This window comes from Bufo bufo, chromosome 5 (assembly GCF_905171765.1).
Source record: "Bufo bufo chromosome 5, aBufBuf1.1, whole genome shotgun sequence".
Lineage (NCBI taxonomy): Eukaryota > Metazoa > Chordata > Amphibia > Anura > Bufonidae > Bufo > Bufo bufo.
The window spans coordinates 245,082,163-245,100,147 of record NC_053393.1 but is presented as its reverse complement, the minus strand read 5'-3'; the positions used below and the strand labels follow the sequence as shown (position 1 = coordinate 245,100,147).

The window sequence follows — 17,985 nt, the reverse complement described above, 5'->3', positions numbered from 1 at the left end:
GGACGGAAAGCAAACGGAATGCCTTTTAAAGGCTTCCGTTTTGCATTTCGTCATAATACAAGTCTATGGGCAGAAGAAAGTATCCGTTCTTCCGTCTTATGGATTCCGTTATTTTCTGTTATAACCATGTTATAACGGAAAGCCATAACGGAATCCCTAACGCTAGTGTGAACCCATCCTAAGTTAGGGGTACTTTCACACTTGCGGAAAAGGATTCCGGCAGGCAGTTCTGTCACCGGAACTGCCTGCCAGATCCGTCAAAACCTATGCAAACTGATGGCATTTGTCAGATGTGTCAGGATCCTGATCCGTCTGACAAATGCATTGAAATGCCGGATCCGTCTCTCCGGTGTCATCCGCAAAACGGATCCAGCATTTAATTTTTTCTCATTTTCTTCGGTCTGAGCATGCGCAGACCGCAATGCCGGATCCATTTTGCCGGAACACTAGGGGCCGGATCCGGCATTAATGCATTTTAATGGGAAAAAATGCCGGCAAGTGTTCCAGAATTTTGGACGAAGATAAAACCGCAGCATGCTGCGGTATCATCTCCGTCCTGAAAAGGCAAAAAGATTGAACTGAAGACATCCTGATGCATCCTGAACGGATTGCTCTCCATTCAGAATGCATAAGGATAAAACTGATCAGTTCTTTTCCGGTACTGAGCCCCTAGGACGGAACTCAATGCTGGAAAAAAATAACACTAGTGTGAAAGTACTCTAAAAGAGGTTGTACCACAAACAATATTGCACATTTGTTAAACCAGCACCTTAATCTCGATACTTTTATAATTGTGTGTAATTAAAAGTTTAGTATAGCCACTGAGTTACTCTATATGTATAGCATCACCTGCCGTTTTTTCTATTTGTCTGTCCACTTAAGCACCATTACTGAGATGGATGCATCTGCTCAGTTCCATCTTTCAACTGACACCTACCCTATTTACTGTTAGAAGTTGTGACAGTTACAGGGAGAGAACAGCAGAAACAAAAACACCCCCTCTGAGAAAGCACATGCCTCCGGACCTGTGATAATGAGAGAGCTACTGCAGAAAGGAGACACAGAGTATTTGGAAGCAGAGTAATTGGAGCAATTAATCAGGGGAGCTCTGAATCTATGTGAGTTGCAGGAGTGGTTTTGGATTTGGTACAAAGAGATAGTAATGTACTATATGGTTTGATTTTAATTGAATAACCCCTTTAAATTTGTATGTAGCAATTTAGCAATGCACTTCCTACAAGACATATGATGAAGGACAGGGCACAGATTTCTTCCATCTTGCAAAGAATGCTCAGATGATGGAGTGCTCTTTTGAATTCTCTGTTTACTGTTTTCTGCTGACACAGAGACTGAATAATTTGTAGGATTTGAGCCAGATAATATAGTGCTTTTGCCATCCTTTATAATTTAGCCAAATCTACATGTATGCAAGCTGCTTTTTTAAGAGGAACGACAAGCATAATATGAAATAATGGTGGTCTATTGGCAAACAGTAGCTCCTGGATGGCAGAAATGTGTAGAAAATCAAAAGGGCAAGGGTGATAGATAGAGATGAGCGAATCAAAGTTGACGAAGTGGAATGCGATCCGAATTTCAGGAAAAATTAGATTTGTACCGAATCCGAATTTCCTCACGCTTTGTGGCAAAATGGCTGCTGCATGTGTGAGGACTTGGAGCAAAGAACTCTGGGAAGGCGGGATTACCCATAATGCCATGCATGCAGCCAATCAGCAGACAGACAGCCCTGTGATGCCACAGCCCAATAAATAGCCTCAGCCATATTGGATTCTGCCATTTTCCAGTGTACTTAGTGCAGAAAGAGATGTCAGCAAGCGCTAGGGACAGTGCTAGAAAAAACTTGATTGTGCTAAAAATATATATTTATAAGTGCAGGGAAAGATTATTCAAGGTGTAGGGAAAAGATAGGGAGGAATCATTCCACAGCATTTATGTTGAACAGGGTTCAGTAGGGGAGGTTGCAGCCTGGGTAATAGGAACAATACTATTACACCTTGCTGCACTGACTGGGCACCCAAATTGCCATTATACAGCTCTGTAATTCCAGCAAACCGTTCTTGTTATTGGGGTGTTACAGCCATTAACAGGGTTTATTACAAGGAAATATTTATATGTCTTATTTGCCCATATGCGGTGCAGTTATATGTTCTAAAGCATTTTTGGCTTGTATTAGTGGCAAAAGTAAAATATATTTGCCGTTCAGCGGTGCAGTTATTTGTTTGAAAGCCTTTTGTGGCGTGTATTAGTGGCAAAAGTAAAATATATTTGCCATTCAGCGTTGCAGTTATGTGTTCTCAAGCCTTTTGTTGCATGTTTTAGTGGCAAAAGAAAAATATATGTGCCGTTCAGCTGTGCAATTATATGTTCTAAAGCCCTTTTTGTCGTGTAATAGTGGCAAAATAAAAATATATTTGCCGTTCAGCGGTGCAGTTATATGTTCTAAAGCCCTTTTTTGTCTGTATTAGTGGCATAAAAAAAGTATTTGCCTTTGTGTGGTGAAGTGATAAAATTACAGCCCTTTTTGTCGTGTATTAGTGGGGAAAAAAAGGGCTTATTAGCCGTTGTGTGGTGAAGTGAGAAAATTATAGACTTTTTTGGGGTGTTTTAATTTCCTTTTTATTTATTTATCTGATCTAACAGTATGTCAGACAGAGAAGTGCCAGGCCCTGCACAGGGGAGTGGCAGAGGCCTAAATGTTTCTGGCGCAGGCACAGGTCGCAGCAGAGTAAGGCGGCATGGCAGCAGGTGTCACAGCGAGAGGCCTGAGGTCCCGGTGTCATTTAGCGGTCGTGTCTTGACCAGCAACCCAGCGGTTCTTGAATTGTTGACTCGGTCATCTCTGTTTTGGATCCACTCCTGTATTTTTTGGCATTAGCAATACTGATGGATTACTAACCAAATACTGACCGAGTGAAGGTGGATGCTCAACAGACAGGATCCGTTTTTTTTGGGTAATTGTTCTGAAGGATCAGATGAAGGGCAAAATAATCAGTGACGTCAACAAAAACTTACTGCTGACACCCTCTCCACTCTGTCGGGTGGCTCTACTTGTGTAAGCATTTAATAGAACAGTTTCTGTAGACATCTATGTGGAATCAGCTGCCGACGGTGTAAAAGGAGTGCGCTTCTTCTTGGCGCTAACATTGACCTGTATGTATGAGTTCATACTTGAGTTATTTGGTCATTTTGGCCCCGTGACTGTCCAAATAAGGGAAGTGTGCAGTGATTCTAAGAGCGACGCCTGTCACCTGCATGTCATACTGACTCACAGCATTATTTCACTACCACAGCAGACTCCATATGCGTGTTACTAAAAGTATACTTTATTCAATTCATATAATATATAAAAAACATGTAAACATACATAGCAGCAGGTGGTACCCCAAGAGAGGACAAAGAGGAAACTGCAGAGTCTGTCAGCTTCAGAATGTAATCAAACACTAGGTTATTAGCAAATATGCCCAATAGGACCATTGGGGCACAATAGCCACATATGGGTCATTAGTAGTACATAAATAAGGGCAAGACTAGTAAGTCAATCTATATAAATACCATCTGTAGCAAGCCGACTCTGCAGCCGCCTCCTTCCAACGCCGTTTCGCCAAACAGCCTTCTTTATATAGATTGACTTACTAGTTTTGCCTTTATTTATGTACTACTAATGACCCATATGTGGCTATTGGGCATATTTGCTAATAACCTAGTGTTTGATTACATTCTGAAGCTGACGGACTCTGCAGTTTCCTCTTTGTCCTCTCTTGGGGGTACCACCTGCTGCTATGTATGTTTACATGTTTTTATATATTATATGAATTGAATAAAGTATACTTTTATTACAATTAATGGTATCGTATTTTTTTTTTTTTTGGGACGGGGGATTTTGTCTAATTGGATGTTGATTCTTCCAGCTTGCATATTCAATAACGCCCGAGTTTATAATTTGGTGTGCATGCATTCTATTATGTATACTAATATATTTAGATGGCCTTATATATCAAAACCATATATGTAGGAGAAATTATCAACACTAGTCCAAGTGAAAGGTGGAGGCACTGCCTATAGTAACACCCAATCAGATTACAGATATAGTTTTTGGAAAGTAGCAGTCTGATTGATTTATAAAGAAAATGCTTCTACTCTTCATTTGCAATAATTTTTCCCTAAAATGTCATTTTCTAATTGCTAGAAAAATGTAAACTGTCCTGTATGTTTCTTCCAACCAGGACACTTTTTGCTCTTAATTTTGATTACATGAATTGACATGAATAGCCATGAGTTTTCACTAACTTTGGGGCAATTTTTAAAAATTATTGCATTGTACTCATTTTGGGCTAAAATTATGTTTTTCACTGGTCTTTATTAAAAAAAAAAATTGAACTATTTTCTCTGTGCAGGCTTGAGTTTCTCTAGTACCCTGCTCTGAATTTTTACTTTGTTCCACCAAACAGCTGAGCTGACTGTTCCTTATCTCTGATCTCCTAAATACTCATTATAGCTCATTTCTTATCTTACTGATAAGAATGTGGCTTAAATAAATGTTTATATTTCTTTAGTAATTTAGAGATAAGGTTTATTAGATGAAAGTGAAAGCATGATTCACACAGCTAGACAAATGGTTAACCCCCTGTGACAGAACGGCTCAATTTTTTAAAATAAAGATCAAAAGAAGAATAGATTTTTACCCCACAATGAGTAAAATGCAATAAAAAATGCCCCAGAAGGTGTACATAGCCTTTAACTATCGAAACTGCTATGCATACAATTTATAAATATCAATAAATGATTACCGTTGAGTCGATTCCTCTCTGCTGTTGTTCATCATTTACATTTTCTGTGCCATTTTCTAAGTAGCTAAAAACTGAAAATAAAGATCATTGTTATTAACTAGAAAGTACGTTAACAATAACAATAGCATTACAAATTGAATTTTTAATTTGCCTGCAAAATATTTATACACTGTCAGGGCCATTATCTGGGCCAAATATAGGCAAAAAGGTTAGTGCCCCAGAACTCTTTGTGTTTTATCCATCAACCTGCATTGGTACATTTGGTAAGAACCTGAAAAAGGCTGGGATTTAAAGGGATTCCAAATTAAAGGAGGTTTTCCAGTACATGGTTGTTTAGCAAATGTGGATTACTTAAATTAATATAGTTTAAATGTGAAAACTCCTCATCTAATAAACAGGTTGTTTGGGATGCGGAAAAAGCATTCCTGAGGGGTATACTATATAAACAAGTAAGTAATTGGAAAAAACAAGTAAATAGTAAAACTCAGACTGCAGAACAAAAATTAAAAGAAGCCAAAGAGCTCTGTGCAGAAGATTCCTCACCAGAAAACCTGAGGAATTGGGAAGAGGAATACAAAAAGTTAAAGAAATATACACTGAAAGATCTCAAACATGATTATTCTTTCAGGGGGTCTGTTTTTTGTGTGAAAGGACAGGCAAGTTGTTGCCAAATATAATTAATAATCAACAAAAAAAAACTGGTTAGGTGCACTACAGAATAGTAGGGGACAAATAGTGAGAACTCCGGAACAGATTAGTGGGGTTTTTCGGGATTATTATCAGGATTTATATAAGTCAAAATCTGTGTATAAAAGTGAGGATCTGTCTAAATATCTTGATGTTTTTCCCTTTAAAAGGCTTACTGAAAACCAGGAAAAACTATTGGAAGATGATATACTTTTGGAGGAATTGGTGAGAGCCCTGAAATCAACCAGAGATAGAAAGGCTCTGGGAGGTGATGGATTACCTGTTGAGATTTATAAAGAATTAATTGAGACCCTGATTGAGGCCAAGAGATCAAAAAAGTTGTCTGAATCTATGGAGGAAGCCATTATTATTTTGATCCCCAAAGCTGAAAAGACTTATTAAAGCCAGAGTCATATAGACCAATTTCGTTATTGAATACAGATATTAAATTTCTGGCTAGGGTTTATACTACGTGATTTTGTATTGTGAATAAAAACAAAATGTGAAAATCCACCAATGGCCAATTTCAGCGCTGGTTCCATGGTCTTAGAAGTTACACTTTTACATTCTTTCTGAGACAAGAAGAGAGCGTTGTCCTCACTATATTGGTGATGTGCTGAAGGGAGCTGTGTGTTTGGCTCAGTTAATTATCTAAGCCAGCTTCCTTCTCCATCCTGGCATTCAGAGTAGGAAGCTATCTCAGCTAACTAGACAGCCAGCCCCCTTCAAATACATCACTGACACAGAGAAGGGAAGGAAGTTCTTTAACCCCCTCCCTACCAGTGTCGTAATAGTACAGAGCTGCGGGACCTGACTTGCCACCCAACGCGGTACTATTACGGCAGGCTTATCGGGCGGGTGCAGGAGCTGCGCCTGCACGATCAGCGGCAGGGGTCAGGCAGTGACTGATAGCCAAACCCCTGCTGTATGCACCGGTGAAAACATTGATGCGGCGCATTAACTTTGATGTGCCGCGGTCCGCGCTGACTGCGGTACATGCGATGTATACGGAGGGAGGAAGCAGTAGACATATTAGGTATCACCGCGTCCGTATCGACCGGCTCCCGTATCGACCAGCTCTATAAAAATATCACATGACTTAACCCCTGAGGTGAACACCGTCAAAAAAATTAAATAAAAACTGTGCTAAAAAAATAATTTTTTGGTCACCTTACATCACTAAAACTGCAACACCAAGCGATCAAAATGGCGTATGCCCCCCAAAAAAGTACCAATCTAACCGTCAAGTCATCCTGCAAAAAATAAACCCCTAGCTAAGACAATAGCCCAAAAAATAAATATCAGACTATGGAGAAACTGAAACATGATTTTTTTTTTGTTTCAAAAATGCTTTTATTGTGTTTAATGTAAAAAAAAAAGTAGACATATTAGGTATTGCCATTTTTTGTCACCTTGCATCACAAAAAGTGTAATAGCAAGCAATCAAAAAGTGCACCCAAAAATAGTGCCAATCAAACCGTCATCTCATCCCGGAAAAATGAGCCCCTTCCTAAGACAATCGCCCAAAAACTGAAAAAACTATGGCTCTCAGACTATTGAGACACTAAAACATGATTTTTTTTGTTTCAAAAATGATATTATTGTGCAAAACTTAAATAAATAATAAAGAAGTCGACATATTAGGTATTGCCACGTCCGTAAGGACCTGCTCAATAAAAATATCACATGACCTAACCCACAGGTGAACACCGTAAAAATTAAAAATAAACATGTCAAAAAAGCAATTTTTTGTCACCTTACATCACAAAAAGTGCAATAGCAAGCGATCAAAAAGTCATATGCACCCTAAAATAGCGCCAATCAAACCATCATCTCGCAAAAATGATACCCTACCTAAGACAATTGCCCAAAAACTGGAAAAACAATGGCTCGCAGACTATGGAGTAACTATAACATGATTTTTTTTTGTTTAAAAAAGCCATTTTTTTGTCACCTTACATCACAAAAAGTGTAACACCAAGCGATCAAAAAGTCATATGCACACCAAAATAGTACTAATCAAACCGTCATCTCATCCACAAAATATGAGACCCTACCTAAGACAATCAACCAAAAAATAAAAAAAAACGATGGCTCTCAGAATATGGAGACACTAAAACATGATTTTTTTTGTTCAAAAATGCTGTAATTGTGTAAAACAAATAAATAAAAAAAGTATACATATTACGTATCGCCGTGTCCGTATTGACTGGCTCTATAAAGATATCACATGACCTAACTCCTCAGGTGTACACCATCAAAAAAATAAAATAAAAATTGTGTCAAAAAAGCCATTTTTTGTCACGTTATATCACAAAAAGTGTAATACCAAGCGATAAAAAAAGTCATACGCACCCTAAAATAGTACCAATCAAACCATCATCCCCTACATGAGCCCCTACATAGGACAGTCGCCCAAAAAAATAAATAAATATGGCTTTCAGAATATGGAGACACTAAAAAATATTTTTTTTTCAAACATGCTTTATTAAAAAAACCTGAAACAAACAAGCAAAAAAATATTTGGTATTGTCGCGTCCGTAACAACCTGCTCTATAAAAATACCACATGATCTAACCTGTCACATGAACATTGGAAATAACAAAAAATTTAAAAGGTGCCAAAACAGCTATTTTCTGTTACCTTGCCTCACAAAAAGTGTAATATAGAGCAACCAAAAATCATATATACCCTAAAATAATATCAACAAAACTGCCACCTTATCCCGTAGTTTCCAAAACAGGGTCTTTTTTTGGAGTTTCTACTCTAGGGGTGCATCAGGGAGTCTTCAAATGTGACATGGCAACTTAAAATTATCCCAGTGAAATCTGCTTCCCAAAAACCATATGGCGTTCCTATCCTTCTGCGCCCTGCAGTGTGCCCGTACAGCAGTTTACGACTACATATGGGTTGTTTCTGTAAACTACAGAATCAGGGTAATAAATATTGAGTTTTGTTTGGCTGTTAACCTTTGCTTTGTTAGTGGAAAATAAATTATTAAAATGGAAAATCTGGCAAAAAAGTGAAATTCTGAAATTTCATCTCCATTTTCCATTAATTCTTGTGGAACACCTAAAGGGTTAACAAAGTTTGTAATATCAGTTTTAAATACCTTGAGGAGCGTAGTTTCTAAAATGGGGTAACTTTTTTTGGGAGTTTCTACTCTAGGGGTGCATCAGGGGGTCTTCATATGTGACATGGCAGCTTAAAATGATCCCAGTAAAGTCTGCTTTCCAAAAACCATATGGTGTTTCTTTCCTTCTACGCAATGCTGTGTGCCCATACAGCAGTTTACGACCACATATGTTTTTTTTCTGTAAAGTACAGAATCATAGCAATAAATATTGAGTTTTGTTTGGCTGTTAACCCTTGCTTTGTTAGTGGAAAAAATAGATTAAAATGGAAAATCGGGCCAATGGTGTCAGTAGTATAGTGGGACATGTCTCGTCAAACTCAAAGTGACAAGTGCCCCGCCCCTTTTCACACCATAACCCCTCCCATAAACACCCATTTCTCTCCCCTCGCTGCCACAAACCACGCCTAAATGCATCCCACTTTGATATGATTTGATCATTTTATATGGTTTAATATAAATTTTATATCAAATGATAAGCTTTTTATATCACTTTATAAGTCCTTATCAAATTATAAGCTTTTATTAATTACTTTATATCCCATTTATAACTTTTTGATACGGTTTTATACCACTTGTATATCATTTTGTGGCTTTTATTAACACTTTGATATCATTTTGATATGACTTTTATATATTGGCACGCCCGGAGATGTCCAAAAGACGTATACTACACGGCCGGGCATCTTTTAATTATAATAGCAACGATAAAAAAATCAAGGATGCCAAAATTTAAATAATTTTAAAAAGTTGTATTCATTTAATTATAATGCTATACCATGTAAATTAAAAGCGCGCTTATAACTGCAGCCTTTCATATACAGCTTACACTGTATGTATGTCTATGAAAAGAAAGTTCAATTTACCTCCATTGTGAGTGCATGAGTGTAATTTAACTCCCACCACACCGGCCAACTGAGTCAACACACTGAATTTGAATTAAAAATCTGAAATGCCACATTCCTGCTATGCTACTTGGTAGTTCATTTTAACTCAAGAAGTGCAGCTGTCATGAGTACATCCTGTCAACTATACAACCATTTCCTTAATTAATGACACCTCAATACATTTTCCAACAGGTCCAAAAGCATACATTAGATTGAAAATTGAAGTGGGTTATGATCATAGCACAGGACTAGAGTTGAGCGAACACCTGGTGTCACGGCCATGGCTATGACCGTGACTCTTCAACCGCATCGGATTGTCAGCGGTTTGGTTTTGGTGTCAATCACAGGTGAGGGCAGTGGTATTTGCCTCACCTGTGGTTGCCGCTGACAACGCTTGCTTGTGGGAGCTTTCCTGCTGTGCATGCGGTTGCACCTAGCAACCCCTATGTTAGGTGTGTGTGTATTGTGTTCACTGTGTTGTTTGTCTGTGTGCACTCTGTGTAGTGTGTTGTGTGCACTGACACATTTCCTGCACTGTGGTTGCCCGTGGCAACGTTTGGCTGTCTGTACATGTGGTGGCAGTGTCCCGGCCTCTGGGCTATTTCCCAGGACACGGTTGCCACCCATGTCGTGGCCAGCGGCAACAACCACAGTGGGTTGCTACTGTTGGACACTTTCCCTTTAATGTTGTGTTTTCCCTTCCCGGGTGTTGGAAGGGTTAACTTCCTTCCCAGTGTGTGTGTGTGTGTCACTGGGTGTGTCCGACTGTGGGGTGTGGCTTCCTGGCCTATATAGCCTCACTGTTAGCATGGCTCTGTGGGTTGTTTCAGCCATGCTTGCTGGAGCAGCCTCCTGTGTTACTATCTGCCAGTGAGAGCCACCCCTGTGGTCATAAAGATATTGTCCTTATGTTTATGTCTGCTGTGTGTTGATGTTGTATGTTATGTTCTGTTGGGACCTTTCTATGTGTTTGGTGCAGCTTACGGTTCTGGATTCCTGTTTGCGCAGGGATCCAGTCAGCAAGGCTGTGACAGGTTGGTGGAACTAATAGTTCGCCTGTCATTCCCGTAAGGCTGTATGAGTTCCCCTTTTCCCAACAGCTTGGCCATTGAGACTCCTGCTCCTCCGTGCCTAGGAGGAGTAGGTCGTCTTACCCTGACTCCTAGCGCAGGGACCGGACGGAGGGTGAGTTAGGGATCCGAGGTTCCTGCGCATGGGTCCTCCTACCTTTAGGGTCGACCCATGCAGTTAGGAGTTAGGGTCAGGGTAGGGACGCTGTAGGAGGTGACCTGCTCCCTATCCTGTTCTTCTCCTGGCCGAGTAGGCCTACAGCACATGCCAGCGCACGGCTGAGGATTTTCCCCATCCCCAGCCGTGACACCTGGATGTTCGGGTTCAAGAAGTTCGGCTGAACTTCCCGGAAATGTTCGGGTTCGGGATCCGAACCCGACCCGAACTTCGTCCCGAACCCCATTGAAGTCAATGGGGACCCGAACTTTTCGGCACTCAAAAGGCTGTAAAACAGCCCAGGAAAGAGCTAGAGGGCTGCAAAAGGCAGCAACATGTAGGTAAATCCCCTGCAAACAAATGTGGATAGGGAAATGAATTAAAATAAAAATAAAATAAATAAAAATTAACCAATATCAATTGGAGAGAGGTCCCATAGCAGAGAATCTGGCTTCACATCAGCAGAGAATCAGTCTCTTCATGCCATAGCAGAGAATCTGGCTTCACGTCACCCACCACTGTAACAGTCCATTGTCATATATTTAGGCCCCGGCACCCAGGCAGAGGAGAGAGGTCCCGTAACAGAGAATCTGGCTTCATGTCAGCAGAGAATCAGTCTGCATGTCATAGCAGAGAATCAGGCTTTACGTCACCCAACACTGGAACAGTCCATTGTCAGATATTTAGGCCCAGGCACCCAGGCAGAGGAGAGAGGTCCCGTAACAGAGAATCTGGCTTCATGTCAGCAGAGAATCAGTCTGCATGTCCTAGCAGAGAATCATGCTTTACGTCACCCAACACTGGAACAGTCCATTGTCAGATATTTAGGCCCAGGCACCTAGGCAGAGGAGAGAGGTCCCGTAACAGAGAATCTGGCTCCATGTCAGCAGAGAATCAGTCTTCATGTCATAGCATAGAATCAGGCTTCATGTCACCCACCACTGGAACAGGCCACTGTCAGATATTTTTAGGCCCCTGCACCCAGACAGAGGAGAGAGGTCCCATAACAGAGATTCAGGCTTCATGTCAGCAGAGAATCAGTCTGCATGTCATAGCAGAGAATCATGCTTTAAGTCACCCAACACTGGAACAGTCCATTATCAGATATTTAGGCCTAGGCACCCAGGCAGAGGAGAGAGGTCCCGTAACAGAGAATCTGGCTTCATGTCAGCAGAGAATCAGTCTGCATGTCCTAGCAGAGAATCATGCTTTACGTCACCCAACACTGGAACAGTCCATTGTCACATATTTAGGCCCAGGCACCCAGGCAGAGGAGAGAGGTCCCGTAACAGAGAATCTGGCTTCATGTCAGCAGAGAATCAGTCTGCATGTCCTAGCAGAGAATCATGCTTTACGTCACCCAACACTGGAACAGTCCATTGTCACATATTTAGGCCCAGGCACCCAGGCAGAGGAGAGAGGTCCCGTAACAGAGAATCTGGCTTCATGTCAGCAGAGAATCAGTCTTCATGTCATAGTAGAGAATCAGCTTCACGTCACCCACCACTGGAACAGGCCATTGTCAGATATTTAGGCCCAGGCACCCAGGCAGAGGAGAGAGGTCCCGTAACAGAGAATCTGGCTTCATGTCAGCAGAGAATCAGTCTTCATGTCATAGCAGAGAATCAGGCTTCACGTCACCCACCACTGGAACAGGCCACTGTCAGATATTTTTAAGCCCCGAAACCCAGACAGAGGAGAGAGGTCCCATAACAGAGATTCAGGCTTCATGTCAGCAGAGAATCAGTCTTCATGTCATAGCAGAGAATCTGGCTTCACATCAGCCACCACTGGAACAGGCCACTGTCACATATTTAGGCCCAGGCACCCAGGCAGAGGAGAGAGGTCCCGTAACAGAGATTCAGGCTTCATGTCAGCAGAGAATCAGTCTTCATGTCATAGCAGAGAATCAGGCTTCACGTCACCCACCACTGGAACATGCCACTGTCACATATTTAGGCCCAGGCACCCAGGCAGAGGAGAGAGGTCCCATAACAGAGATTCAGGCTTCATGTCAGCAGAGAATCAGTCTTCATGTCATAGCAGAGAATCAGGCTTCATGTCACCCACCACTGGAACAGGCCACTGTCAGATATTTTTAGGCCCCGGCACCCAGACAGAGGAGAGGTTCATTCAACTTTGGGTTGCCCCGCAATATAATGGTAAAATGAAAATAAAAATAGGATTGAATGAGGAAGTGCCCTGGAGTACAATAATATATTGTTAAGGGGAGGTAGTTAATGTCTAATCTGCACAAGGGATGGACAGGTCCTGTGGGATCCATGCCTGGTTCATTTTTATGAACGTCAGCTTGTCCACATTGGCTGTAGACAGGCGGCTGCGTTTGTCTGTAATGACGCCCCCTGCCGTGCTGAATACACGTTCAGACAAAACGCTGGCCGCCGGGCAGGCCAGCACCTCCAAGGCATAAAAGGCTAGCTCTGGCCACGTGGACAATTTGGAGACCCAGAAGTTGAATGGGGCCGAACCATCAGTCAGTACGTGGAGGGGTGTGCACAGGAACTGTTCCACCATGTTATTGAAATGTTGCCTCCTGCTAACACGTTCCGTATCAGGTGGTGGTGCAGTTAGCTGTGGCGTGGTGACAAAACTTTTCCACATCTCTGCCATGCTAACCCTGCCCTCAGAGGAGCTGGCCGTGACACAGCTGCGTTGGCGACCTCTTGCTCCTCCTCTGCCTTCGCCTTGGGCTTCCACTTGTTCCCCTGTGACATTTGGGAATGCTCTCAGTAGCGCGGCTACCAACGTGCGCTTGTACTCGCGCATCTTACTATCACGCTCCAGTGCATGAAGTAAGGTGGGCACATTGTCTTTGTACCGGGGATCCAGCAGGGTGGCAACCCAGTAGTCCGCACACGTTAAAATGTAGGCAACTCTGCTGTCGTTGCGCAGGCACTGCTGCATGTAGTCGCTCATGTGTGCCAGGCTGCCCAGAGGTAAGGACAAGCTGTCCTCTGTGGGAGGCGTATCGTCATCGTCCTGCGTTTCCCCCCCAGCCACGCACCAGTGATGGGCCCGAGCTGCGTTGGGTGCCAGCCCGCTGTGAACCTGCTTCATCCTCATCCTCCTCCACCTCCTCCTCATCCTCGTCCTCCTCGTCCTCCAGTAGTGGGCCCTGTCTGGCCACATTTGTACCTGGCCTCTGCTGTTGCAAAAAACCTCCCTCTGAGTCACTTAGAAGAGACTGGCCTGAAAGTGCTAAAAATGACCCCTCTTCCTCCTCCTCCTCCTGGGCCACCTCCTCTTCCATCATCGCCCTAAGTGTTTTCTCAAGGAGACATAGAAGTGGTATTGTAACGCTGATAACGGCGTCATCGCCACTGGCCATGTTGGTGAAGTACTCGAAACAGCGCAACAGGGCACACAGGTCTCGCATGGAGGCCCAGTCATTGGTGGTGAAGTGGTGCTGTTCCGCAGTGCGACTGACCCGTGCGTGCTGCAGCTGAAACTCCACTATGGCCTGCTGCTGCTCGCACAGTCTGTCCAGCATGTGCAAGGTGGAGTTCCACCTGGTGGGCACGTCGCATATGAGGCGGTGAGCGGGAAGGCCGAAGTTACGCTGTAGCGCAGACAGGCGAGCAGCGGCATAGGCGAGCAGCGGCATAATGTGAACGCCGGAAGCGCGAACAGACGGCCCGCACTTTATGCAGCAGCTCTGACATGTCGGGGTAGTTGTGAATGAACTTCTGCACCACCAAATTCAGCACATGTGCCAGGCAAGGGATGTGCGTCAAACCGGCTAGTCCCAGAGCTGCAACGAGATTTCGCCCATTATCGCACACCACCAGGCCGGGCTTGAGGCTCACCGGCAGCAACCACTCGTCGGTCTGTTGTTCTATACCCCGCCACAACTCCTGTGCGGTGTGGGGCCTGTCCCCCAAACATATGAGTTTCAGAACGGCCTGCTGACGTTTACCCCGGGCTGTGCTGAAGATGGTGGTGAAGGTGTGTGGCTGACTGGATGAGCAGGTGGAAAAAGAGGAGGAGGAAGCTGAGTAGGAGGGGGAGGAGGAGACAGGAGGCAAAGAATGTTGCCCTGCGATCCTTGGCGGCGGAAGGACGTGCGCCAAACAGCTCTCCGCCTGGGGCCCAGCCGCCACTACATTTACCTAGTGTGCAGTTAGGGAGATATAGAGTCCCTGGCGTGCTTACTGGTCCACGTAACTGTGGTTAGGTGGACCTTGCCACAGATGGCGTTGCGCAGTGCACACTTGATTTTATCGGATACTTGGTTGTGCAGGGAAGGCACGGCTCTCTTGGAGAAGTAGTGCCGGCTGGGAACAACATACTGTGGGACAGCAAGCGACATGAGCTGTTTGAAGCTGTCTGTGTCCACCGGCCTAAATGACAGCATTTCATAGGCCAGTAGTTTAGAAATGCTGGCATTCAGGGCCAGGGATCGAGGGTGGCTAGGTTGGAATTTAAGCTTTCTCTCAAATGTTTGTGAGATGGAGAGCTGAACGCTGCCGTGTGACATGGTTGAGATGCTTGGTGACGCAGGTGGTGGTGTTGGTGGTACATCCCATGTTTGCTGGGCGGCAGGTGCCAACGTTCCTCCAGAGGCGGAGGAAGAGGCCGAGGCGGTGGCAGCAGCAGAAGAGGCCAAGGCGGCAGCAGCAGAAGAGGTAGCAGGGGGAGCCTGAGTGACTTCCTTGTTTTTAAGGTGTTTACTCCACTGCAGTTCATGCTTTGCATGCAGGTGCCTGGTCATGCAGGTTGTGCTAAGGTTCAGAACGTTAATCCTCGCTTCAGGCTCTGATGGCACAGCGTGCAAACCACTCGGGTCTTGTCGTCAGCACATTGTTTGAAGAAGTGCCATGCCAGGGAACTCCTTGAAGCTGCCTTTGGGGTGCTCGGTCCCAGATGGCGGCGGTCAGTAGCAGGCGGAGTCTCTTGGCGGCGGGTGTTCTGCTTTTGCCCACTGCTCCCTCTTTGTCTTTTGCTACGCTGTTGGCTCAGTCTCACCACTGCCTCTTCCTCCGAATTCTGAAAGTCAGTGGCACGACCTTCATTCCATGTGGGGTCTAGGACCTCATCGTCCCCTGCATCGTCTTCCACCCAGTCTACCTCCCTGACCTCCTGTTCAGTCTGCACACTGCAGAAAGACGCAGCAGTTGGCACCTGTGTTTCGTCATCATGAGAGACGTGCTGAGGTTGTATTCCCATGTCCTCATCATCAGGAAACATAAGTGGTTGTGCGTTAGTGCATTCTATCTCTTCCACCCTTGGGGAAGGGCTAGGTGGATGCACTTGGAAAACCCTGCCAGCAGAGTCTTCAAACAGCATAAGAGACTGCTGCATAACTTGAGGCTCAGACAGTTTCCCTGATATGCATGGGGGTGATGTGACAGACTGATGGGCTTGGTTTTCATGCGCCATCTGTGCGCTTTCTGCAGAAGACTGGGTGGGAGATAATGTGAACGTGCTGGATCCACTGTCGGCCACCCAATTGACTAATGCCTGTACCTGCTCAGGCCTTACCATCCTTAGAACGTCATTGGGCCCCACAAAATATCGCTGTAAATTCTGCTGGCTACTGGGACCTGAGGTAGTTGGTTCACTAGGACGTGTGGCTGTGGCAGAACAGCCACGTCCTCTCCCAGCACCAGAGGGTCCACTAAAACACAACCACGACCATGTCCGCGTCTGCGTCCCTTACTAGATGTTTTCCTCATTGTTACCGTTCACCACAATAAGAAAAATATTATTCGGGCCAATGTATTGAATTAAAATTCAGGCCTTTTTTTACAGACACCTAACACTATCTGGCTATCTATTTAGGTACCGTATTACACTAATACAGGCACACCAGTAATGACAGATTTAGCTGAATATAAATTTGAGGCCTATTATTTAGGCGCTGGGTGACAGGTATACGTTTACGGATAGAATTAGACTTGGATCTGCACTGTAGCGTGTGTGTGAAGTTCTTGAGAATTAACCTATCAGCACCTTGAATCTAATATACTCTTTTAGGGATAGATTTAAAGTAGGCCTGATACAGCAGAAACCACTAATTTTGAGAATTGCAAATTTGGGAATTGTTTTTCAACCCAGAACAAAAACTGTGCTTTGACGGACAGTAAAAATAACTTGACCAGCTAAAACAGTACAGATTTGGATAAATATAAATGTGAGGCCTATTTTTTAGGCGCTGGGTGAAAGGTATATGTTTAATCACAGAATTAGACTTGGATCTGCACTGTAGCGTGTGTGTGAAGTTTTTGAGAATTACCTTATCAGCACCTTGAATCTAATATACCCTTTTAGGGATACATTTAAAGTAGGCCTGATACAGCAGAAACCACTAATTTTGAGAATTGCAAATTTGGGAATTGTTTTTCAACCCAGAACAAAAACTGTGCTTTGACGGACAGTAAAAATAACTTGACCAGCTAAAACAGTACAGATTTGGATGAATATAAATGTGAGGCCTATTTTTTAGGCGCTGGGTGACAGGTATACGTTTAATCACAGAATTAGACTTGGATCTGCACTGTAGCGTGTGTGTGAAGTTTTTGAGAATTACCTTATCAGCACCTTGAATCTAATATACCCTTTTAGGGATACATTTAAAGTAGGCCTGATACAGCAGAAACCACTAATTTTGAGAATTGCAAATTTGGGAATTGTTTTTCAACCCAGAACAAAAACTGTGCTTTGACGGACAGTAAAAATAACTTGACCAGCTAAAACAGTACAGATTTGGATGAATATAAATGTGAGGCCTATTTTTTAGGCGCTGGGTGACAGGTATACGTTTAATCACAGAATTAGACTTGGATCTGCACTGTAGCGTGTGTGTGAAGTTTTTGAGAATTACCTTATCAGCACCTTGAATCTAATATACCCTTTTAGGAATAGATTTAAAGTAGGCCTGATACAGCAGAAACCACTAATTTTGAGAATTGCAAATTTGGGAATTGTTTTTCAACCCAGAACAAAAACTGTGCTTTGACGGACAGTAAAAATAACTTGACCAGCTAAAACAGTACAGATTTGGATGAATATAAATGTGAGGCCTATTTTTTAGGCGCTGGGTGACAGGTATACATTTAATCACAGAATTAGACTTGGATCTGCACTGTAGCGTGTGTGTGAAGTTTTTGAGAATTACCCTATCAGCACCTTGAATCTAATATGCCCTTTTAGGGATAGATTTAAAGTAGGCCTGATACAGCAGAAACCACTAATTTTGAGAATTGCAAATTTGGGAATTGTTTTT

General features: G+C 43.3%; 1 protein-coding gene across 1 annotated transcript in view; it reads right to left on the bottom strand.

Moving 5' to 3' along the window:
- The window catches only part of STAC (SH3 and cysteine rich domain), a 564,997-nt gene that overhangs the window by 131,476 nt on the left and 415,536 nt on the right, over positions 1–17,985 (bottom strand). Inside the window, exon 7 of the mRNA XM_040433343.1 lies at positions 4,806–4,876. Coding sequence (XP_040289277.1) covers positions 4,806–4,876 — 71 coding nt within the window. The remainder of the gene's footprint in view (positions 1–4,805; positions 4,877–17,985) is intronic.